General features: G+C 40.0%; 2 protein-coding genes across 3 annotated transcripts in view; both read right to left on the bottom strand.

The window, feature by feature from the left end:
• FBXL20 (F-box and leucine rich repeat protein 20) overlaps window positions 1–10,868 on the bottom strand; it is a 112,796-nt gene extending 101,928 nt beyond the window's left edge. Inside the window, exon 1 of one of the 2 annotated variants that reach the window (XM_027872877.1) lies at window positions 10,537–10,868. In XM_027872877.1, the coding sequence (XP_027728678.1) occupies window positions 10,537–10,725 (189 nt within the window). In that variant the 5' untranslated portion in view covers window positions 10,726–10,868. Of the gene's footprint in view, window positions 1–9,648; window positions 9,712–10,536 lie in introns of those variants that run through there. The other variant, XM_027872878.1, reaches the window with a different exon arrangement.
• Window positions 10,869–13,269: 2,401 nt separating this feature from the next.
• MED1 (mediator complex subunit 1) overlaps window positions 13,270–26,316 on the bottom strand; it is a 37,099-nt gene continuing 24,052 nt past the window's right edge. Inside the window, exons 11-17 of the mRNA XM_027872724.1 lie at window positions 25,880–25,994; window positions 24,807–24,931; window positions 24,497–24,615; window positions 23,546–23,747; window positions 21,146–21,241; window positions 20,922–21,027; window positions 13,270–19,824 (exon numbers count right to left, since the gene is read on the bottom strand). Coding sequence (XP_027728525.1) covers window positions 16,578–19,824; window positions 20,922–21,027; window positions 21,146–21,241; window positions 23,546–23,747; window positions 24,497–24,615; window positions 24,807–24,931; window positions 25,880–25,994 — 4,010 coding nt within the window. The 3' untranslated portion in view covers window positions 13,270–16,577. The remainder of the gene's footprint in view (window positions 19,825–20,921; window positions 21,028–21,145; window positions 21,242–23,545; window positions 23,748–24,496; window positions 24,616–24,806; window positions 24,932–25,879; window positions 25,995–26,316) is intronic.

Raw genomic sequence — 26,316 nt, 5'->3', positions numbered from 1 at the left:
ATGTCAAACTGAATATTTTGTATTTTGTATTTGATCCTCTGGGTGCTAAGGAATCATCAACTCCAGGGTGGCAACCATCAAGCTCAGACAAGACAACAGTAAAAACATGGTTAGAACAAGCAGGGAGGCTACATTAAATTTAAAAGTATCATAAATAATGAAATAATGTTAATATTTAATATATATGCCCTGAAAATCATGGCACCAAAGTACTTAAAGAAAAAGTTAATTAAATTGCAGAAACTGCAAAACTATAATAGTTGGAGAACTTCAATGTGTCAATTTCAGAACTCAGTAATTCTAACAAAAAGGAAGGAATTTTAATTTTCAATGAGGGTGGGTGGGGAGGGAGGAAGGGAGAAAATTTGTAACCCAAAGTTTTAAAACACATGTTAAAAATAAAAAAATGTAAAAAAAAATTTTTTTAAAAAAAGGAAGGAATTAAGGACTTCCATCGAAAAGCTAGAAATGATACATCTCTGGAAATGAATGAACAGGAACAGAAAGAAATACACATATTTCTCAACTTTGCACAGCATCTTTACAAAAACGTAAAGGCCACTATAAAGACCTTGTATTGGGGCATAAGCAACTGCAAAAAAGCCAAAATATGAAATATATCCTTTACTGACAAGACAATAAAAACTGTAATCAATTTGGCCTCTGAAGAATCAATTTTAAATTCATCAATTTACTCAATTCAATTAAAAGTAATTAATTTATTTAGAATCTGAAACAAATCATAAAACAACAAATAATTTTATCAAATAAAATGGCAACAATGAGATAATGTACCAAAAGTCCCAGGATGTAATGAAAACAGTCATGAGGGAAACATCTTTAAATATTTTCATCAACAAAAGAAAGAACAGATTAATGAAATGGCATGCAATTAAAAAAAATGGGAAAGCAATGAATTTTAATATTCCAATCAAACACAAAAATAGAAATCTTGAAATATACAAGATTGAAGGCAAAAACTCACTCTATTGATAAATAAAATTAGGAGTTAGCTTATCCATTTTGTTAGTTTTTTTTTAACATTATCTAATTTGGTTTAAAAAATAGGAAAATCATATTGCCAATATAAAAATTTTTTGCGAGAGACAGAATTCACAATTAAAAGGAAACAAAAGGACAGAGTTAAAAACTTTTTTCCAATTCTATGCCAAAAATACTGATGAATGAAATGGATAGTCATAAATATATAAAATATCTAGATTAATACAAGAAAGAATTTAAATGACCAAATATCAGAAAAAGAAATTAAGCTATAAATGAACTCTGGAGACCAAATGGATTTACAAATGAATTCTATTAAACATTCAAGGAGCTAATTCCAATTTTATATAAATTTTTTTGCATAAACAAAAGGAGCTGTACAAAACTTCTGCTGTGAGAAAATATGGCACTGATACAGAGAAAGAAAACTATAGAACAAAATCCCTAATGAACAGTGATACAAATATCAACCCAATTATTAACAAAAAGGCTAACAAACACATATTTAAAAGATTAAATGATATGACCAAAGTGGATTTATAGGGGGAACGTAAGGTTGGTTCAATATTAGGAAAATTATAAGCACATTAACAACAAAAACATGAGTTACATGACTATATAAATAGATTTAGGGAGAGCTAGGTGGCACAGTAAATAGAGTGCCAGGCCTGGAGTCAGAATTCAAATCCAGCCTTAAGACATTCACCAGCGGTGTGACCCTGGGCAAGTCACTTAACCCTGTTTGCCTCAGTTTCCTCATCTAAAATGAGCTCGAGAAGGAAACAGTAAACCACTCTAGTATCTTTGCCAAGAAAACTCCAAAACAGGGTCACAGAGAGTTGACCATATTTGGAAACAACTGAACAAATACAATAAAAAAGTATAGAAAAGACTTTGGAGAAAATGCAATGTCCTTTTATGGCTTGGTTTTGTTCTTTGCTTTTTAAAAATTAGTATTTTTCACATTCTTTTTTTAAATTTTGAGTTCCAAATTCTCTCCCTCCCTGCTGCCCCTCCCCCACCCACTGAGAAGGCACAAAATATATCAATTATACATGTCAAATCACGAAAAATTAATTTCCTTATTAGCCATGTTAAAAAGCGAGAAAACTATACTTCAGTTTGCACTCAGAGATCTTTCTCTGGAGGTGGATAGCATTTTTCAGCATGACTCCTTTGAAACTGTCTTGGATCACTATATTGATCAAGATAGCTAAATCTCTCACAATTGATCATCATTACAACACTGCTCGTTCTGCTAACATCTCTTTAAGTTAAGAACACTAAAAAACACAAGAATAAATGAACCAATCCTTAACATAGGGAATAGTAGCTAACAGTTCATAAAACAAAGAGCTAGCATTATCTGTAATTCCTTTCCAGTAAGATTAGGGAGATATAACAAGAACGTCCTTTGTCACTTTTATTGTTTCATATAATGGAAAGGTTAGTTATAACAATAAGTCCAGATAAAAAAATTGTGGGAATAAGCATACCAAAGAGGAAGGGGAAGGAGGAGGAAGGAAATATGTATTTATTAAGCACCTATTACATGCTAGGAACTGTGCTAAATGCTTTAGAAATATTATCTCATCAGTATAAAAAAATTATCATTTTTTACAGATGATGATAGTTTACTTAAGTGAAGCATTCTCTATGTTTAACAGGAATGTGTATGTATAGCCTTTATCAGATTGTGAGACGTCTTGGGGAGGGAGGGAGAGAGAGGGAGAAAAATTTAAAACTCCAAAGCTTATGGAAATGATTGTTGATAAATCAAAATAAATTAATAAGAAAAATTTTAAAAAGGGAAGCATTGCCAACTAAAATTAATTGAAGTAATTAATAACTTCAACATAACAGCAAGATATAAAATAAATCCACAAAATCATTCTTTTTATACATCATCAACAAAACTCAGCAGGAAGGAATAAAAAAGAAAATCCATTCAAAACAATTTGAGAATGTATGAAATACCTAGAAGTCCATCTACAAAGCCATACACAAGAATAATATGAATATAATTACAAAACACTATACCAGTATACCTCAAAGACTCTGCAGGTTAAGTTCCAGACTGACACAATAAAGTAAGTATTGAAAGTCATACGAATTTTTTTGGTTTCCCAGTGAATATAAATGTTATGCTTATACCATACTGTAGTCTATTAAATATACAATAGTATTATATCTAAAAAACAATGTACATGCCTTAGTTAAAAAATACTTGCTCAAAAATTCTAACCATCATCTAAACCTTCAGGGAGTCATAATCTTTTTGCTAATGGAAGATCTTGCCCCAATGCTGACAGCTGTGGACTGGACTGATCAGGGTAGTGACTGCTGAAGGTTGGGTGGCTGTGGCAACAATGAAAGCAACAACGAAGCTTGCAACATGTACTGACTCTTCCTTTCACTTGAACACTTACAGGCCATTGTGGGTTATTAATCGGCCTAATTTCAATACTGTTGTGTCTCAGGGAACTGGGAAGCCAGGAGAGAAAAAAGATGGGTAATGCCCAGTCAGCTGAGCAATCAGGACACACACAACCTTTATCAAATAAGTCTACCATCTTATATGGGGACAGTTTGTGGTGCACCAAAATAATTACAATAGTAACATCAAAGATCACTGATCACAGATTACCATAACACATATAATAATAATTAAAAAGTTTTAATACTGAATCACCAAAATGTGACAGAGATATGATGTGAGCACATGGTGTTCGAAAAATTAATTTGCACCAATTTGCTAGATGCAGGGTTGACACAAACCTTCAATCTGTAAAAAACACAGTATCTGTTAAGTATGACAAAAGAAAACAAGGTATGCTTGTAAAGACAAATTTAAGTTAACTGAACAAATATCAATTATTTGTGGTTAGGCCATACCAACATAATAAAAATGAAAGTGTGACCTAAGTTGCTATAATATCAAAGGGTTAATTTATAGACTTGAGCTCTAATCTGACCGCAGACATTCACAAACTACTGGGTAAGTCACTTAACCTGTCTGCCTCAGTTTCTTCAAATGTAAAATGGGGATAATAATAGCACCTACCTCACAGGGTAGTGGTGAGATCAAATGAGATATCTGTAATGCACTTAGTGCAGTACCTAGCACATGGTAGGTGTTTAATACATACTTGTTTCCTTCCTTCCTTTCTTCCAGAATTAGAAAAAAGGTAACAAAATTTCATCTAGAGAAAACAAAAGGTCAAGAATCCCAAGGGAAATAATGAAAAAAAGTAGGAAATAAGAGAGTCTAGTTAGTACTAATAGGTCCCAAACTATAACACAAAGCAGTAATCATCAAAATAATTTGGTAATGGTTAAGGAATAGAAAAGGTCAATGGCACAGATCAGGCATACAAGAGCATGAATCAATTCCACACAGCACAATGTTCAATAAACATAAGGCCACCCCAGTACTAGTACTCAAACAAAATTGCTTAGAACATTATAAAGCAGTCAGGCAGAACTCAGGTTTAGATCAACATATTCCATCTTATACCATAATAAACTCCAAACAGATACATAATCTGGATATAAAAAGTATATCACAAGGTAGAAAAGCAGTAAAAGAGACACCATTCACTAGTATGGATAAGGAAAATGTTCTCCACCAAACAAGGAACAGAGAGGATTACAGGAGATGGAATTAATAAGAACAAGATATACTGATTTCCCATAGAAAAATGTTTTATCAAAGGATGTGAACAGATAACTCTCAAAACAAGGTAAGTTACCATATGAATTGCCTAACTCACTAATAAGAAGAAAAACGCAAATTAAAACAACTCAAACATTCCACCTCACCTACAAAATTGGCAAAGATGGAAAATGACAATTGTTGAAGGTCCTATGAGAAGACAGGCATAATATTGCACAGTTGGTAGAGCCTTATTCTAGAAAGCAATTTGGAATTATACTTCATCACTAAACTGCATACCACTTGACCCAGCAATACCACAAGCAGGCCTATACTCCAAAAGAGACCAAAGACACGGGGAAAAGGAGTCAGATACACAAAAATATAGTATCTCTTCTTAAATCTGGGAGGGCTTTTATGAACTGATGCAATGTGAGGTGAGAACCAAGACAATAATTTATACAATAACTATAATATATTAAAGGAAAACTGTGGAAAAATTTAAGAATTCTGATCAACCAAATAACCAATGATAACTGCAGAAAACTAATCATGAATCATGGCTATTTCTTGGCAGGGAGGTGATGGACTAAAAAGTACAGAATGAGACAAAGGTTTTTAGACATGGTCAAAGTGTGGATTTGTTTTGCTTGACTACACTTATGTGTTATGGGGAAGGGTTTTTGGGAGGACAAAGGTTTTTTTTTTTTTTTTCCCCGGAGGGGGTGAGGAAATTGGGGTTAAGTGACTTGCCCAGCTAGTAAGTGTCAAGTATCTGGTCTGAGACTGGATTTGAACTCAAGTCCTCCTGGACCAGTGCTCTATCCACTGCACAACCTAGCTTCCCCCTATAAGGGAATCTGTCCATTTAAGAGTGTCTTCTTTCTTTTTTTAACTTTTTAAAAATAAAGATTTTTTTTTGGAGGCAATTGAGGTTAAGTGACTTGCCCAGAGTCACAGCTAGTAAGTGTCTCAGGCCGAATTTGAACTCAGGTCCTCCTGATTCCAAGGCCTGTGCTCTATTCACTGCATCACCCAGCTGCCCCTAGGCAAAGAAGTTTTGAGGCAGAATATCTGATGCTCTGGAGAAAAAGGAACTTTAACAAATAACTAAAAAAACACACTGAAGACAGCTGAAGAAAGTTCATAAAGAGACAAGGTACATAGACACAGTAGTGCTGAAACTAGTGTTAAGTTGCATATAAATGCTAAAATTAACAAACTGTACATAACAGAGATTCTGCTTCATATACACATTTTTTTTCTGTTCCTGCCATAGGAAAAGGTTGATATTTGAATTAAGTTCATAATATGAAAAAAGAAAAATATTTTTTTTTACAGAAAATGAAGCTGACTTGCCATCATTAATGAATATCAATAAATTTAAAAAAAAAAAAGATAAATGCCTTCAACAATGAGGCTAGATACCCTCAATTTCCACTTTGGGTTTTATGCAAATTTAACTCATTAAATCAAAAGTAAAGAAAAGTGTCTCCTCCATTTGAACTTTCAAACCTCTAAATACTTAAATACTAAATACTTAAAAATGAAACTCTTTAATCTTATTAGTACTTTCTAGACCTCCATCATGTAGTTTTTTAAACAGAGTGGAATGACCACTAACAACTACTAATTTCCTAATGAAACCTAATTTCCAAATGAACCGATTTTCATGCAGAAATTTTTGAAATCTTTAAGTCACAGAATCTTTGAGCTAGAAGGAAACCTGTACAAGATCAAGTTCTATCCCTTCATCTTATAGCAGAAGAAAACTGACAGCTATCTATCCCCTCCAAGTTGCATATTTACTTGCTCAGACAGATTGAAACCTGACTACAAATCAATTCTTTCTTCTACATTACAACAGGTAGAAATTGAAGCAGTAAAGTGAAATTCTTTCCAAGTGAAAGTTTTTAGGGTGTGTATTTTTTATATATCCAAATAAGGTAAATAAGATAGTTTTTCCATGAATTTTAATTGGCTGGATATTAACTGCCTAGTAACCACTTCATTACTTCAAGGATTCTATGATCATGAGCTCCTTCCAACTGTGCAGATGATTATCCATCCACACTTTTTCATCTTTGTGACATGTTTTCTATGACTCCCAATAAATCTCTAACAAGAAGAATCCAGCCAATATGAGCAAAGGTCTTCTAATTTCTTAACAATGTAGGGCTGCCAATGAAGAATGGAGGCTTTTCATTTTTTATCCCTTTATCTCCACATATCAACAGCCTTTTCGAGTGGTACATCTGATATCTATTGCTACATTTCTTCTGAATAGTCTTTCACTGGTAATATATTGCAGCTTACCCATGCACCTCTATGTTGTCTATGAAATTGCCCGATAGTGTATCAAGCAGGAGCTTTAGAGGACATCCATGCCATAGTGCCTGGCCTATGTTTACATTTTATGTCTGTATGATAAGCTTTAACTACTTTATTCTTACCTTTACAGGTATTTGATCTCACTGAGACTGTTATTTAGGAGTAACAACATTCATTTTCTCATCACTTGGGCATTTTGAAGCCAACTATATATTTATTTTACAATATCCTACTTTTTGGCTGGTCTACAACATTACCATAACATTTAACAGGAATTCATACTGAATGCTACATTTTACAAAAACTTTCAGCATTTTTACTTCTGGGCAAGAGATGAAAAGAACTGACTTCCCAATGGCTACTATGCAAAGTCTTCTCACCACAAAGGATTTTAATAACTTTAACAAGCCCAATACACTGAAGTATTTTCTCATTATAGACTTATAGCCTTTCTTAAAGTATTAAGTCTGTCCATGTTACATATTTCCTTACCTTATTAAATATAAAATTTCTGTACAGGGATGTACACAGATAGAAGATTGCGGTGCTTTACCATATAAAGATACATTTTTAATGATGTTAGCAAAAATTTTATTTTAAATAAGATTCAACAATTAACTAATAATTTTGCTAGTGAACACACAGTTAAGAAAAGCAAATATTTTAAGACAAACTCATTTTAGATGAAGAATTTCCCTAAAAGATTTCCTGATTCCTAAATCTTTCATTTGTCCCCGGTTCAGAATATCTTAAATCACATGTTCAGTAACTATACAAGTAATTTTTCAAATAATTTTCTCTCTTCTTTTTCCTACCTCAAAGTCACTTCCAGAAACTTTCACTTGCAAGCTACATGCCTATAAGGTAACTTGACTTTCAATAAAAACATTTCCTTCGGAGAGAAATCTGGTTGTTCTTGTTTTTGCATATATCATAGCTATACCTAAGTTATGAATTAATATCTACAATAAAATGCAAAGGAGCAATATAATTTAAAAGCATAGCTCCAAAGAAGTGCAACCTAAAACGGAAATAAGCTTAATCAAGAAACAGAAAATGAATCAGATATATTAAATTCCATATAACCATTTAGATCTCTGTACGTTTGGCCTTTTCTTTCAAAATTCTTGTGAGCTTCAAAGTTTCCATTCAATATTATTTTAATTACAGTCTAGAATTGTATACTAGTACTTAATAATCTGAAATCAAACATACTTCTTTATGTCTACTTTCTATTTAGGAATCCTAGCTTCTATAAAAGTGCAAATCCAATGGGAAGCTTAAAATACATTTCTATACCTTCTTAACCTTTCTGATCAATTTAAGAAACATACTAAGGAGACTAGAAACTTCTTTCTCTTTAATTCTTTCTGTAGTGCTGAAACAATGTATTTTATAACCCACTCAAACTGGCAAAACCATATAAAGTCAAACCAATCAACAAACATTTAAGATGCTTTGGTAAGATCTTCTCCCTAGAGGTGGTCTAGAACTTCCTACAACTCTTACCTCTCTAACTAGCTCTTTCCAATGTCATCCTTCAAATAGACATGAAGAAAAACACCTGGCTATGTACACTGAGCTGTGCGTGATCCCAGGTCAACATGAGTCTCTGCCAAAAAAGGCCATGTAACGTTTACTCTCTGCTTCTTGTCTAAGTCTCTGCCTTATCATCCTTGTCCCCTTCCTATATTACTGAGGTACCGTAATTCACCTAGAAACAATGAAAACATACAGTAGTTTGCTTCCTAACTCGCACCACGACTTCTACTTTGTTTCCTCGTTTCCTCTTCCAGCCTCTAATTTCTTATCATTCTATGAAGTATGTACAACCTCGGAACTAGGAGGGGGTGGGGGAAGGACTGGTGGGGGTGGGGTGGGAGTGAGAATTATAGCTTCCAACCAATAATTAGATTGGGGTGGATTTTCTGAATAAGTCTCTCGGATCTCTCTCCTCTCACTCCCCCCAATATACGTTAAGAAGGTCCCTCAAAACAACGACTAATAGCACTACAGCCAAAACAACAGGGAAGAGGAAGTTTGAGAACAATACCCAAACCAAGCAACCAAAAATATAAACAAAAAAAAACCCAACCCGAACAAGAAAAAACCAGAACCCATGTTCCTCTCTGGGTTCTCCCAGATTCCCACTCCGGCTTCCCTAGTTTGAGGCAGGACGGTCCGGCCCGAAGAGTCTCCTCCCCTCCTTGACTACCTACCCCTTCACCCAGGATCTTAATCTGGAGTCCATTCTACGAGAAGGGGGTGGGAGAGGAACAGGAAAAAGGGGGGAGGGCGGCAGTCGCCCCTCGGGACGACTGGAGAGTTGTAAGGAGTTTGGACGCGGGGAGAGGCAGGGGGTACGCTTCAGAAATGAGGACGCCCCAAGGCACTGGCTGGATGGAGGGGGAAGGGCGCCTTCGAGGGCTCATTGTCTGCGGAGGAGGCCACGGCCCCGCCGGGCGGCGTCCGTGGCCCGGCCGGCGGCGGAGAAGGGTGTGGGGCAGCTGGACTGCAGCGGGGCCGGTAAGGAAACCTGGCAGCCAGATCGATGGACGCACGGACGGAGCAGCAGGGCCTGGCTAGGGTGGGGTAGGTGGGCAAGGGAAATTCCCCTCCCTCTTTCCCTCTCTCGCCACCCCCCGGCCCCGGCCTCACACCTCAAACCTGCTCTTGGTCACCCCGTTCATGTCCCTCCTCATAGGGCCGGCGGGCACGGCCGCGACCGGGCGCTGCGGCGTGCAGACGGGGAGCCTGGCCGGGGCCCGCGGGGAGGGCCGGGACGGCCCGGTGCTGGGAGGGCAAGGGAAGCGGGCACCAGCCTGGGGAGAGGAGGCCGCGGCAGCGACAGCGGCAGCAGCGGCGACTCCGGCGGGGCCTCCACCACCTCCCGCAGCGGGAGCCGCTGGCTCTCGTCTCTTTTCTCTTCTCTATTTCTTTCTCTCTCTCTATCTCTTTCTCTCTCTCTCTCCCCAGCCTCAACTTCAACCCAAAACAAAAACACTCCCCACCTGCCAGCAACGCCGCCGTTCATTGGGCAGCGCCGCCGGGGCCCCAGCAAGGGTGGGGGAGGGGAAGGACGAAGGGGGAGGGGGAGGGAGAGGAGAGGCGCGAGCACGAGCGCGAGCGCGAGGCGGCGGCGCGAGAGAGACCACCCCCTCCTCTCCGGGCGAGCCCCCACCTCCGCCCATCCCTAGTCCCTCCTGGCGGGGCAAGCCCCTTCAGTATCAAAGGAGGCAGAGGAAAGCTGAGTGTTGGTGTGAGTGTAGATGATGTGTGTGTCTGAGTCTGTCTTTTTGGGGGGCGGTAATCGTAAGTGCTTGTGCGCGTGCACGTCGGGAGGAGGAGGAGGAGGAGGAAGGCTCCCGAGCTGCGGGAAGTCAGCACCCCCAGCCCCCACACCCAACGCCTGCCCCCCGCTGGGATCGGCCACGAGCCACCCCTTCAAGAATCACCCCGGGGCGATGTGTATGCTGTCCTACCGTACAAGACACCATTCCTCCCGGGCCCCCAGGTTCCTCTCCCCCTGACGCCCCACTAGCACTCACGGTAGACTTGAGCCCGAAATGCAGCAGGCGGTCCCGACTTGGAGCCATTTTTCTCCTCTCTCTTTCCGGACCTCTCTCGCTTAGGGCCGTGTTGGTGTTCGTGCTGCCGCCGCCTCCCCCGCCCCCGTGGATTGCTTTAAGGGGAGCGGCGGGGAGGCCCCGGAGGCTGCTGCGGGGGGTGTGTGTCATCGTGCATGGCCTGGCTGGGGAGGGGGCGCATGGCACCAAGGGGTTTAGAGGGCCCCCACCGCGCCAGGTGGGGAGAGGGAGGAAAGGAGAGAGTCCCGGACTTGGGGAGTCAAGGGGTGCGGTACGCCAGCATGGCTAGTGCGTCTCGGGCCAGGGATGGGGAAGGGGCGCGTGGGGTGGGGGTGGGGGAGGCGAGACGGGGAGGAGCTGGGCTGTTCCGTGTTGGCCCCGCCCCTTCAGCCTTCGTCCCGCTTCCCTCGCCCAATGGCCTACTAGGTCTGTCCTTCCTCCAATCAAGACGCGGATTGGTGAAACCCTGCTCTTGACGACATTTTAGCGGGAGAAACAAGCGTGTAGAGGCCAGGAGATAGGAGAATCTTTAGATACTGCAGGATCCGAGGGAATACCGAGCCTTTTAATTTGAAAGGTTCTACGAAAGTAAAAATCTTTTATTGTAATAGTATTTGTCCGATTGCGCCTACTATTTGTGAGGTCCCGGTCCTCATTTGTGTGTATGGTTTTGTCCTTCGTTCTCGAAGAGGGCCATGACATCAGGAAGATGATACTTAACCCGGGAGTAGGAAGGCATTTCACGGATTAGGAAATCTTCTGAATAAGCATTCTGAGCAATAACTGTTTCTGTGGCGCTTTAAAAGTTACAAAGCGATTATCTCACAAGAACCCTGTAAAGTTGGTAGTACTAGTAATAAAAAATAAAACAACTGTTTACCATCTCCTCTCCAATCCATCTTCCACACAATTGCTGACATAATCTTATAAAACATTACTTTACTTCCTGCGTGCTATGTTCCATGGTCCCGGAATTCAGTGTTCTGTCTCCCACCATATGCCTTTGAATAGACTTTCTCCAAGCGTCTATGCCAGGAATGAATTTAACTTCCTCCTTACCTCCATCTTTCAAGGCTCAACAACTCAAGTACTGCCTTCGAGAAATCTTTTACAATCTGCCCCCCTCCTAAAATTTTGTGTTTTACTGTTTAAATACAATAAAGACAAGCCCAGGAGAAGACTACTAAAATCTTTGATCCTCAGCAAGTCAAGTAATCTCTTTGTGCTCCGCAAATCTGTAAGATTCAGTTGCAGCGAAGGTGCCCACCAGATTTCATAGAAATTTCCTTATCCAAGAGCTCCCTTTACCAATAAAATCAGTGGTCTGTCCCTACCCTTTTCTGTTTTAAATGCTGCATGCCCCTATTAAAATATTTGGTCCTTGTTACCAGGCATCTTTTGTTTTTGTTGTGTCTGGACACCACTTAGGGACTTTAAACATGTGTTACAGTTCCATCCTACAGATAAGGAAACAGGATCACAGGTCAAATGTAGTCACAGGTCATTGACCTGATGGCAGAAATTTTTTAAATAAGAGTTCTTACTCCTTCCCCTTTAAATCTTTGCTAAAATGTTAATACTCATACGATGTTTGCGTAGCATTTCCTTATAACCCTGTCAATTATGTGGTATATCATTAGCCCCATTTTCCAAGTAAACAAAGCAAACTGCAATTCAGTAAAATTAAACAATTTGTCAGGTGTTAACACAGCTAGAACACTGGAGCTAACACTTAGTCTTCAGTAGTACTATCTATCTTGAATACATGTGCTCAAAAAAAGTTGAAGGAATGGACTAGTTTCTCACACCCCTTTAATAAGCATTTGTAGAGTCTGAAGTTAACTTATCAGTTACATATCAAACTTATCAGAGTGAGTAATGTAGAATATAAGGACAATTGTGGAATTACCTCTAGTTAACTTTATTATCATCTTCACAAATAAAAATGACTTGAACAATTAACATAGCTTTGTCTGTGGCAGTAGAGTTGGACTTTAAGGTCTCAGTAATAGGGTCCTATATCCATAATTTTAAAACAAAATAATATTGCTCTACCAAACTGTAATGTTAGTTCTTCATAAAACTCTTTATTTTCTGAAGTATGGCACACTCAAACACCAGTTGTGAATAGCTATGAATCATAAAAGTCTGTGTATTTTATTCCTCTATATTATTACTGTAACATGATCAAAGTGACCAAAGGCTGATTTCAGAAATAGAAATCCCTACATCAATGCTCTTAGCATACATTTTAGTTACTTGTTAACACCCATTGGTCTTGCGTAGTTTTCTCCTTCAAGTGTTGGGCCTCCACAGCAGGATTCCTGTTGGCTTAAATGAACCATTGAAAAGGATTTTACTGCCTAACCACAGACAGTGTGATCAAATATAATTAAAGGGCTATTCATTTCCCTTGAGCCAGTTTAAGATAAAAAGAAATACATATTCTCTTCACCTATTTTGCAGCTTATGCTGATTCATCCATGCCAAACTCACCACTAATCCAATAAAACTAGTATCTCTTCAGGGAGTCTTCTGTGCCTTTTTTAAAAATTTAATTTTAAAGACAAGTTTCTGTGGAATGAATGAATAAAAAGTAATAGTTGATGGGGGGAAAACATGGAGTTACACTGTGAATTTTAGTTTGGGAAAAAATAAGATTTCAGGCACAAAGCTATCACACTTGGGACAAGATTGCTTCTTATCAAAGAAATTTATTTGCAAGTAAATAAACAGGTTCTTTTGCAATGTTTTGGAAAAAACAAACCCACAAAACAGATTTTAGTCTACTTTCCAAAAAAAAAAAAAGGAAAACCCCAAAGTATTTACAGAATTGCACAAACAAAAGTCAAATTGGAAAACATTCTTTCTAGGATGATTAAGAAAAGACCCACCCCTGCTCCTGATGCACATTTCTGAACTCAAGAACTGTACAAGTTCAGTTCCTACAGTTTAGCATAATTCCCATCCTGGCTTTTGATGTTAAACCCCCCCCAAAAGATAAGAATCCAACCCCAAGGTAAAAATAAAGACAAAATAACAGCCCCTCCCTAACCTAAGAGAATGAATGCCCTTGCACTATGAACAAGTAGCTCCTTTACTGTGGCATCTGCAAGAAGTGACTTAATCATGGATACTGCATGACTCATGGGCTCCCTGAAAAAGTTTGTTCTAACTGGAGTTCACGATATTGCTGTATTGCATTTTCTGGCCTGAACCTTAGGAAGGAAAATCCTGTCAGCATAAAAACCAACACCCTCAATCCTTGTTTTGGCAAGTAATATACCCTGCTTCATGTTTCCCTCTCAAATACTATGCTTTAAAAATACAATTGATTTTTTTGGATCATTTGAAATCCTCATGTGCATTACAGCAGCTTACTATTTTGACTAACCAATCCTAACAAGAAAACCAAAAGACAAAATGAAATTTAATCTCATAAAAGAATTGAGAATTGTTGTCTGTTTTGTTCTTTTCTGTTGTGGGGGGAGATAGAGGGGGAATATAAGGAATCAGGTCAAACTAAATATACACAGGACACCAGCTAAAGAAAAGTACAGTACATGTAGCCTTAATTTCCTTGCTGTTTGAAAGAGGGAGGGAGGAGGAGTTCCAAGCTTGGTTTATTTCACCTCTTCTCCTCCACCCCATGGAGAAATGCAGTGCTCCCTGGTTGTCATGCAGGGTGCAGCAGGTTAACCCCGGCTTCCTGTTAAGCAAGTTCAGATGCTGGGTCAACGTGTGGGACGTACTCATCCAGAAAATGCTGGGGCTTATCCTTCATCTACATCCTAACTCTGGATTCTTTGATCTGGGTTGGAGAGAAAGAGAGAAAATGCTTCCCAGTTTAATTGTTTTGGTATTTGTAACAACCATTTGGGAAAGTTTAGCCTCTGGTATTCCAATAATACCTAGTGACCCTTTTAAAGGTTTTTCCCACAAAAAAATAAAACTTAAAACTTATTTTGCTGCAGAAGTCAACTGAAGAGGATCAAAACCAGGTGACAACCTGTGAGAAGTTCTACCCGGTTTTACATCTGAGAGACTGCCACTGTATCAGCATCTCAAGATAAAGCTCTCTGGTATCACCCTGTCCATGTCCTCTTTAGTGTCACCCAAGTCATTTGATTCTGATGCGGTAAGAGATAACTGTCCTTGCTCTAGTTGGCAACATTTCCTACTTCCTATTACCTAGGGACACAAAGGTGGCAGGGTTGGTGAAAAGTCAGTCCCAGCCTATGGATGACCCAAAAAGGGAGAACACTGGAGGAAGAACTCAAGACAGTCCCAGAGAAAAAGCCAAAGCTGACTTTCCAACAATATGTTAACTCCAACCTGCAGAAACAGGGCTGGAAAAAACTCTTTCTTGTTTGTCAAGGTCACTCAACTCTGACACTAAAAACAATGCGCAACTTGGTGCATTTTTTTTAAAGTCCAGAAGAGTTGTGCTGGATAGAAAGCCCCATCCTATTGATGCAGATCATGGATGAAATCATCAAGGATGGCACAGTGCAGGTGTCAGAATCAAAGTAAGGCCGCAGATTTTTTTTTCAAGAGGACCCTCCAAATATGAGAGCTTGTGCTGCACCTGTACTATTTTCCTGGATTTCTTTCTTTCTATAGTGCCTATTATTGTAGTCCCTAAGAGGTCAGGTGAAGACCTGTTCTCCAAAAGGTCCAATTATGTAGCTACATAGTAGCTATGATATATCTCCATGCCCACCTATCATTCCAGGCACCTCACTTCTTCAGTGAGCTTGAAATTGATTCAAGAGAAACTATGGCTGCAAATTCATAACTTCTCTCATTTAGGGAGCACACAGTGGAGTGACCAGAGATCTGAGTCCCTATTCCTTCAGATGAAGGGAGATAGGGAACCCAGCTTTCAGGAAAGGCAATCACTTCTCCTGCAGGCAAAATATTGGAAAGAGGGCTTTTGGCACATTTAAAGACAGAAGAAGTGTTAGCCCTGATGTGATTTAAATGTTACTAAACTAGGGAGCTATGACATTAAACCACAATTTTGTTGTATTTAAAAACATGTTAACATCCTGAAAGCCATCCCAGGTTTTCTGGGTTTGTTTTTTTTAAAGGAAAAAAAAATTAAAATCAACACTTATCCTCCCCAGGAGGAGGAAAGTACCCCCTAACAATTTTTAGGGTGTCAAAGAGCCCTATGAAAAACTATGAAATTAATGCTCGTATAGAATTCAAAGCATTCCGTTTTTTTGTTAAACTGACTTCAGAGATGGGCCTTAATTGGACCGACTAGACCCAATGCTGCAGTGACAACTCTGGGTCCATACTTTGTACTATCAGGCCTTGCTCTTTTCTTTTCAATTTCTTTGAACTCTACACCCTATAGAATTAGAAGAGAAACACTGCATAAAAACAAGGGATTAAAATATTGACAAATAAATAGCTAAAATCACCTTCCTGTCCCCAACACTACTCCTCATAAGCAGACACCCTGCATTATTTAGTGTCTAAAAACTACTGAGATCCTTCATTTGCGCCTGCCTCAAATGGACGAGCGAACAAGGGTGAACAGCCTTCATGCAAATGCATCAAGGAATGTATTGCTTTTTCATTTCCTATCCAGTCTTTCCAACACATGCACTAAAATGACAGTTTAAAACATGGCCTAAAAATGGATAAAGGGAGAAAAAAATATATATGAAAATTTTCAGCATAACTATTTCCCGCCCTTTTCCTTCCCACATCCCTTCCCCCCCACCCAAAGCAAATCTGCAATTTCTACTTTTTCTGGCAAAGAAACACAGAATTCTTGGTTGCCCAGAACCAAACCCCATAGTCAGAGATCAACACGAAGGTCTCTCTAGGTCTAATGTTGCCAAGCACAGTCAAAACCATGTCACTCAAGATTATCTGGGGCAAAGCAGACCCCTGTGGTTTATCCCTTAGGATGATTTTCTACAATTCTCATTAGATGGCGCTTTTAATTGATGCGGTTTTATCTTTTCTTTTAGAAAACAAGGTTTTTAATTGCCAATGAGAGCCACATCCATAAGATCATCATCTTCCTCCCCCATCATGAAGTCAGGGCTGAGCCTTGAGGGCCTATCTTGTAAGATGGTATTACTTGTCATGGACATGGACTGGTCTGCAGAAATAGGTGATTTAGACCAGCTCTCTGGCTTGATACTATGAGATTTCTTCTTGTCTCGTTCTTTGTCCCGGTCCCGTTCTCTCTCCCGATCTTTATCTTTTACTTTCTTCTTTTCCTTTTTGTGCTTCTTATGTTTCTCTGTGCTATACTCTGGAAGTGGACGGATGCCATCATCTGAACTGGGGCTGTTCTGGTAGGACTTTTCTGCTATTGAGGAGCCTGACTCACTCTCACTATCCAGGTTCTGAGGGGTGTATGCTGGTGACTTACTGTGGCTAGGAGAACCACGTTCATGCTTTGGAGTGGAGCCACTGATCAGAGGAGAGCCATAGTTTTTGGAAGAGGCCATCTGAGGCCTGAGCCCTTCCCCACTACCTTCCCCAGGTTTCTGCAAAGTCACTTTGGCTTTAATGCTGGGGGATCCCCCATCATGCTTGCTGATGATGATTTTGGCCACACCTGTGCTCCCCACATTTTTGGATTCTGAAGTCTTCTTTGAAGAGTCCACTGAACTCCCAGAGACAGAGACCTTTGATTTGTCTTTATCACTCTTTTCTCGCTTTCCTTGGAATTCCCCTCCCGACATATTGTGTTTGGAGGACATAGGATGGCTAGAAGAATTGGCACACGCTCCCATCTGACCCTCCATTGGGTCTTCACCTCCAGGGCCACTAGTGACAACCCCATGCTTCAGTTTATCTATGACAGCTGTCAAAGATGGCTTCTTATTTCTACTGGGAGATTTCCCTTTGGAGCTCCCATGCTGGTTCTGAGATGAAGACATGGAGGAGCCACTAGAAAAGGAAGAGGAAGAGGTTGTGCAAGAATTAGATGATGGGGGTGTTTTTTGAGACAATGAGCCTGAGGAGCCCAACCCTGAAGACTTCATGCCAGAGCTTGAACTAGTCCCAGACATATGAGAGCCACCAGAACCTGAACTGATAGGAGATTTGGCTTTAGAGGATGGGGGAGTTCCAGGTACAGGTTTCATTGGAGAAGCAAGTTTGTCAGTGCTTCCAGATGGCCTTGAATGGGAAGGAGAGATGTTTGGTTTACTCAAAGAGGGGTTCATGAGTGATGATGGCTTTCCTTGAGGTTTCACTTTGTTGCTCCCAGAGCTACTACTGAGCCCATGTTTGGTAATGGGAGAAGAACCTGGTTTCCCTATAGACTGGGATGAAATTTTTGACTGGCTAGACCCAGAACACCCTTGGCTGGAATACATACTACTACTCATCTTGGAACCTGAAGAACCTTCTAATTTACTGCTTTTCATTTTTCCTGAAGCAGAAGTGGAAGAGGAAGATGAGGAAGAAGAATGGCCATGGTGGCTCTTACTTCCTGAGGAAGACACAGATCCACTGCTGGTGTACTGACTGTGTGAAGAGGGCTTGGCCACCATTACAGTCCCCTTAGGAATCTGAATGGTGATTTTAGGAATGGGTGGTGTGGCAACACCTGGAGGAGTCTGAGATCTTCCTGAACTTCCAGGTGACTTGGACCCACCTGTGCTGGCAGGTGGAGTAAAAGGCCTGTTAGAAGAACTGTGAGATGGAGACTTCCCATCTGTGTCTGCTTTTTTCCGCTTTGGAGGCTTGTCTTTGCTTTTGCCATCACTGGAAGGGGTTCGGCTACGTTTTCCTGGTTTACTGTCTAATGCTGGCCCTGAAAGACTGCTATTCCCAGTGCCATTGCCATCCTTTACTCGTTTTTGAGTCTTATCCTTCCCCAAGTCTCCTGTACTCAATAAAGGGCTCTGGCTCCCACTGTGATGCTCCATTATGTCAGCAGGTCCCAGTGCCTTACTGGCTACTGCAATAATACTGAAGTCTACTGTGTCAGCTTGGCTGTTTCCCTTAAACTTATTTTCTCCACTATCACCCACAAGTACTGGCATTCCCAAAGAATTTAGTGCCTGGGAAGCAAATCCTTTGAAATCATCATTATCACCACTCTGGCTGCTTTCATCAAAATACTCTTCCCCAAAACCACTTTGGCTTTGGCTATTCAGCAAGTCAGGATTGAAATCTACTCCATCAGGAAAAAAATGATTAGTAGGAGAGTCACTACTGGGGCTTCCGGTAGCATCCGCAATCAGGTCAGCGGGATCAGTATATGGATTCTCATTATTGTTGTTTTGGAAAACATCAGGATCAAAGAGGGCACTCTGGGAATGTGCAGAGCTTGAAGAGTCTCTAACAGGAGTATCAATGGGTGGACAGTCATCACTGGTGCTGGGGAGCTTGGAGGCCTCTTCTGCAATGTCTGAGAGAATGTCAGTCACATCAGCACCAATACTGTCTGAACTAGACAGTCGGACCATTCTCTGAATACTGGGCTGGGGGTGAGGTATTGGCTGTGGGTAAGTTGTGGGAGGAGTGCTACACTGGCTAGGTGCTGGAGTGATGTGTGGAGTGTCCAGCGTGTCAGCAGTCATGTTAACATCAAAGACTGGGTTCTGTGAGTCAACATCCATCGAAAACAGCTCTCTCTGAAAGTCATCTTCGGTCTGGTGCTTGGGCTTTTCAGGCAGTACTCTTGACGACTTCTTCTTCTTCGTCTTATTAGCCCCTGAGCCCATTTCCATTCGAGGTGAGCCAGAAGAGGAGTTCTGCCTCTCTAATGGACTGCTTCCATAAAGGGTTGAGAAATCCTGGGCAGGATTATCTTTAAGAAGGTTCATGAGCATCGGGTGGTTCTTGGTGTTGCTGGCTGGCGAGGAGACAGGCGGCGGCGTGTGATGAGGAGGGGTCGGACTCGAGCCAATGGTAGACCCCACGTTCCCTGTGATTTGCAACAAACTGGTAAGAATTGGGTTCTGAGACACCTTGCTGAAGTCCTCCCCATGGCCCACCGACTCATGCCGCTCTTTCATGTTCATGCTCATATTAAACAAGGTGGTAATGGGACCCCCCGGAAAGGTGTTGGTTGGTGTAGTGGTACCACTCATTGGGTTGCTGCCTGTGGTCATGCCATACCCTGGGCTGCTAGCCGGGGGCAGGTTCTTTTTCACCATGTCTTCAACTGTTTCTGCAATGAGGGACAGGGCTGGTGTGTCGGCCTGAATGGTTTCAGCTTTCCTCCGAATAGCCCTCATCGTCACAGGAATGGACATACATCTGTAAGACAGCACAAAGACAAGTTAATATTGCAATGGTCCCTGACTAGGACCAATGTTACAGTTTTATTCAAGAAAACCAGTTTTGATGTTTTAATGTATGATATTTAGACATCCCATTTAAGACTGTCTGATTTTGGTTTTCATATACAGTGAAAAGGCTGAAAAAGAGAAGTATCTCTATCAAAGACCAAAGCTTTGAATGAGTTACTCATTCCAATGATGGCTGACCCTGAACACACTCAAACTTGTGCAATACACATAAAAAAAAACCCCAGAAACCAAATAAGGGTCCCAAATTCTTATCTTCATATAGGAATGAAAAAAAGACAGAAATTAACTGAAAATCATGGTAAAATTTCCTCCTGGAAAAGTGCCACATGGAGGCTAAATATGATAAATGATTTTTTTTTTTTTACTAATGAAATAGGAGCAAAACCATCCAGTACATGAGGTTCTAAAACCTGTGGCTTATGTCTTTTTAATGCTACATCAAAGGGTTTGAAATATACTCCTGCTGGTATCAAATTCTGCTCATTTTAAAGTAACTAAGAAATAAAATTTTTAAGGAAAATTATTTTTTAAAATACCCAAAGACTTGTGTTTGAAAATGATTTACATTAGAAAAGCTAATATAAACTGCAAGTCAAACTTTCTGGCTTAAGGCAAGGCAGCTTACCTTAAATGCCCTCTCCCAAGTTGCTGTTTAAAAGTTACAACTGTTTTACAGAACAATAATGCTTCCAGAAATCTTTCCCAATAGGTACAGGCATTAAGGTACACCTAAATAGAGGCCAGCATATTTCTTTTGCCATAGGTATTTTGGAAGAAACATTCTTCTCCCTCTCCAAAATGCACTTGGAATTGGCCTAATACCAAACGAAACTAGAGGATCTCAACCTTTGTTAATACAGTTACGAATTTAAACTTTCACTTTTGAAAGAAAAATCACAAATAGATAGTGAATTCAAAGCAGTGAATGACTATTTCCCTCATAAGTTTCACATTAGTACTAATACGTACATATTTAAGGCACCAATAAGGCAATATGCTTCCAACTAAATTCCATTAATAGTTTTGCAAAGGGAATAGCTTTACCTCTGAACAACTTTGGCAATGAAGTCATCTGTGCAGATGAGAGCATCCGACAGTCCTTTGTAGAGTTTACAACTGACATGGGTAGAATCCTGCACATCCATTACCACTGAAAAAAAAAACACAAGGGACATTTGGAAAAGATATGACTTTTAATTTTAGTCAAATATATTTCTTGAATCTCTATAAACACCTCCCACTGATACTGGACACACAACACAACTCACCACACACCAAGGAGTCATTCACAGGATGTTGAAAGGACACGCTGAAACAGGTATCAGAAAGAGGACAAACCTCAAACTGAAGGATCCCAGGAGAATCTGAAAGGAGAAAGGCTCATAAAGCAGTCTGAAAAAATGCAAGACTTGAGATAAACTGTAGACTCTAAATTCACAGAGAAGTATTCTCCTTTTCCCTGGAGGCACAATCTTTGAGCTCGATACACGAAGTTTGTCATGCCACCTACACAAGGTAGCACACAGAAAAGAAAGAGACCCCAGGTTGGCTGTAATTAGCTCTGGTAACTATGTACTGAATATTTTCCCAAAAGTATACATCAAAATGTACATCTTTTCAATATAAAGACACAGTTAATCCTCTAAAGACTGGAAAATGTTAGCAGTTGTATATACTCTGGGCTGGAAGTGAGCAATGAAAACAAAAGCTGCTAAGGGAAGTTTTTCATTCCATTTGGTGGGAGTTTAGATCCAGACTCGTTGCCCAGAAACACTGCATTTCTAACAGAGTATGCAGCTGTCAGCAGGCCAGCCCATGGCTTAGTAAGCAAGAAAGTAAGGCTGAAAGGGGTATATCCTTGTCTATTTGCCTCTCAACCTCATTTCATATATTCACTCAACATGCCAAACCCCAACTGAGCTTTTCAACATTTCAGAGCCAAAAAGCATTCTGGATAAAGGGCACATTTCTGTACAGGGTTAGCTCTATAACGATCCTGAGCACACCTGCTATCTCAAACATTTTAAGTGGGATCAGGAATCTCTCCTGGGATTTCCCAAATGGCCACATTCAAGAACATTAAACAGGCCAGTCAACCATAGATAGTAGATGTTCTATAACTACAATTACTCAGGAACAGCAGTGTGGATGATAGAAGGAATCAAGATAGCCTGGTTTGAATTTTCTCTATTACATAGACTCCTAATTCACAAACCTTAATCAAGTTACTAAAGCTCTCTGAGCTTCCATTTCCCAATCAATAAAACAGAAATATTAATTACACCACCTACGTCAGTGGGGTGCTAGAAAGTACCTGATAAACCTTAACACTCTAAAAAGTGACCAAGCTATTCACAAATAACTTTTACATTTGAATATAATTCTTGTTCCTTGGAAAGCAAGACTTAAAAGTTTTTATCACCTCCACTCTTCTTGCCTACTTACTCTCACTGAACCAAATCTCACTCAGACATAGAAGGAAGAGGAGGAAACATACAGACTAGGAAGAGAATTCACAGGCATAGCAAGGGCAGCCAGAAATCATGCTACAGCCTCTACAGGCCCCTAATTCACTGCCTAGAAAAGAGCTGTAAAACTCTAACAACAAAAAAATGCAATGGGCTCAGCCCAATGACAATACAACCATGGTGATGAGGCCACAACTAGAAGGCAGGTACAGAGTCAAAGGATAGGAGATATAGTTCTGAGTAGCAATTCCTGATACAGAAGTATAACAACTAATAGGATAGGAACCTGGAGCCGGAAAGGTCCATTTTACATATGAGAAATTGAGGCCCAGAACAGATAGTGTCTGACTTGAGATATGAACCTATGTCTTGCTGACTCCAAGTCTAGCACTCAAAACCATATGACCAATATCCAATGAGAAAGAATTCAAACAGCACTTACTTTGCTCCCCCTGATTTTAATCATTATTCGTCTTGCCCATTACTGTGCCAGGAACTATAGTTCTGGCCCAACACCAACTCTACCACTCTCCTCGCAGAGAGAAGCAGCACATTACAATATGCAGGAGTGAAGGAAAAAAGCATCTATTAAGGGCTTACTATGTTCTGAGCACAATGCAAATTGCTAGGGATACAAAAACATCAAAGAGACACAATTAATGCTCTTGAGATGTTTATGTTCTAACACATAGTAAACAATGCAGTGACATGCCCTTTTCTCAAAGCAATGGTAGCGTTCATTCCATTCCTGTTCCTACAACAGGTTTGGGCATCAGAAGGAAAGATGGCTGGGATGAAGTACAGTCAGGGGTCTGGGACCCTGGGGACTGAATGGGCTCTGTCCATTCACAGTCAAAAACCCCAGCAGGGGTTGATAAAAGTACTGGAATTGGAGTCAGACAGACCTGGGTTTCATTCCCACTTCTTACAACACTTAATAGTTGTGTGACTATGGGCAAGTCACCTCGGTCATCTGAGCCTCTCAGTCACCTCATCTGTAAAATGGGGATAACGATCCCAGCAGTAGTACCTCACTCCCTCACAGAGCTATTGTGAGGCTCAGAGAAGAGAATGTATGTAAAGTAGTCTGCAAACCTTGAAGCCTTATAGAAATGTCACCTATGTTGTTAAAGCAGAAATTCCTTCATAAGAAGTCTTCCAGACCCTGCCAGTAAACACATGAGAAGAAAGAGGCAACACCTTCTTTCAGAATCGTTCTCTTGACACAGCTTCCAATAAGGGTGTTGTAGGCCACTTGGTGTCTGATTAGGTTGAGGATGAGTGGTACACGGCCAGGATGCTGAAAAGTGACTTTATCAATGAGGGTTCCCTGGAGGCTTCGACCATCTGGGAGAGGGGCATCCTTATTAAGGAAATAGCAGTGCTGCTGGCCTGGAAGAGCCTAGGTGACAAAACCAAAACAAGCAAATGCAGTGAGCAAGTACCGTGAAGGAGTATTCCCAAAACCTGGTCCATTAAAAAGCAACAACAAACTTTGAGGAATAATATAAATCTCCACAAGTTCACTAACCAGTTAAGATGGCAAATTCCAACTTTGTTACATGGACCTCAAAAAATCTATCTCTTCAGGAAAGAATGAAATTAAGCCAATATATACAAATGAGAGTCCATATTAATTTAGGAGGAAAGAAAAAGGAAATTCTGTAACTTTCACTGGTAATTCATTCTAGTGTTGAATCCTCAAAATATAAATTCTACATTATACTTTATGCCTTCCCTCTTTTAGTTATATGACAATTTATTTGTGTCACTCAAGGACCTTTCCAAGTTAAAGCACTTTGTTAACTTGAAATGATTAAAAGAAAAGGAATTCTTAACACCAACTTGTAAGATCACAACAGTAAAAATACTATTGAGAAGCTTCTATTTGAAGATATTTAAACAATGACATTTATGTAAGGTTTTAAAATTATCAACAGTGACTTGGTTCCTTGACTTAGCAAATCATTGATGTCCAATGTCTCAGTCCACCGTTTTGGAGACTACTATTTTACAAAAAGATTAAGGAAAAAGGGATATGGTTCAATAGTCCCAAAGAATATTTTATCTACTCCCAATGATATTGTCAGAGAGGAAGGAAAGGAAATATGACCTCAGGACCCCAGATAATGCTCCCTGAAACTCACTTACCGCATAAAAGCGCATGTTGTGGTTCAAAGGTACCGGATCTGGATCCTTTGATAGTTCAAACTGAGTGATCAATTCATAGAGAGGCACATAAATTGGTTGGGTATCAAATAATGGAATTCCTAGGGAAACAAAGCATAAAATAATGACAGGACTATGGTATTTAGCTTCTTCCCCTCAAGATTCTTCTTCATTCACTCAACAACTATTTTATGTATGTTCTTAGCACTAGTCACCTTACACAATACAGATCTGGATTTCAAGAATTTCCCTTTCACATTTATCGTAAATGTATGACTCTATAAAAACATACCTGTACAACTCTGTAGTTTCTGGACAAATGCTCTAGATACTGGGATTGGCCGGGGAAACTTCAAGAAAAAACAGGCAGGTAGGTCAACACTGTTGGCACTAGTGATTGAGGAGAAAGAAGGGGTCCTGAAAAGAAAAAAGTTAAGTCCTTAGTTGACTTCAAAAACTTAAAAGTAAGACCCAAACGCATACTAAAACATAATGACTTTCAAGCTCTGTTTCAATGACTTTAATCCTCATTTTACAGATGAGGAAACTAGAAAGGAATTCTACAGAGCTTAAGTGGTTTGTCAAAGGTGAACTGGTGGCAGAGCCTGACTCCTACTCCTATGCTCATTCCCCTTTTAACACACTTTGAAACACTGGTTAGAAGCATAACTTCTGGGTATCCATTTGTTATGCCAACATGCTCCCAAATTAGTAACAAAAGGTAAGGCTTTAAACAAGTGAATTGAGGGACTAGACAAGGTAGCCTGTAAGGCCTCCCTCAGGTCTATGATCCTATGACTGTAATATTCAGGAGGTGAGGTCTGAGGCACATACTAGCTGTGTGGCCAGAAAAGAGCAAGAGCAACTGTTAAGACAAGGGGAAGAGATGGGACAGGTAGGTGGCGCGGTAGATAGAGCACCACAGTAGATGGAGCACCAGCCCTGGATTCAGGAGGACCTGAGTTCAAATCCAGCCTCAGACACAAAACATGACTAGCTGGGTGACCCTAGGCAAGTCACTTAATCCCATTGTCTAACAAAAAAACAAAAAAAAAAACAAAACCAAAACCAAAAACCTCTTAAAAAAAAAAGACAAGGGGAAGAGGCACAGTTATTTATACTTAGCTTTCTTAAGAATTTCCATGATTAAATTTCAGAAACAATTATCTTTACCTTATCATGGATAAAAGGAAATGAATGGGAATACTATACAGATGTGTCAAAAGACTAAACTCCATCAATTTAAATGTAGTAAATCAGAGAAAAAGACAAATAAAAATAATAGCATCTTTCTTGACATTTGTCCCCCACTACACCAGAAGTTGGATCAACTGGCTTGCTAACTCAGAAATGTTTTTTCCTTACCATTTGTTGTCAATAGGATGTGATCCCATAATTAATGGTGCAATTGGGAGTTTGTACATGGCAGATGGAGTTCCTTCAATTGTGACTGATGCATTCATGCCCAAAGTCCGAGGAACTGAAAGGTAGAAAGAGGAAAAAAAAAAACAACAAGATTTCACAGCCTTAGGATTCCACACAGATTAAAAAATAGATGATAAACTAATACAAGTTAATTTATACAACTGCCCAATTTATTTTCCTCATGCATAGTTTTGGTCATGTCATTTACATGCTCAAAATCCCTCAATATTTTCCTACTACCGATAATATAAAATTCAAAATCCTTAATCTAACAATCATGGCCTTTCAAAGTCAGGCAATAGCCTCCTCTTAATCTCCTCTCTGTCCTCCACATTTCAGTCTACAAGGATTACTTGCCATGTCCACTATGCCCAGAC

The sequence above is a fragment of the Vombatus ursinus genome, unplaced genomic scaffold (genome assembly GCF_900497805.2).
Source record: "Vombatus ursinus unplaced genomic scaffold, bare-nosed wombat genome assembly UNPS02014801.1, whole genome shotgun sequence".
NCBI lineage: Eukaryota > Metazoa > Chordata > Mammalia > Diprotodontia > Vombatidae > Vombatus > Vombatus ursinus.
The sequence above is the reverse complement of the archived record's forward strand: the minus strand, read 5'-3'. Positions and strand labels throughout refer to the sequence as shown.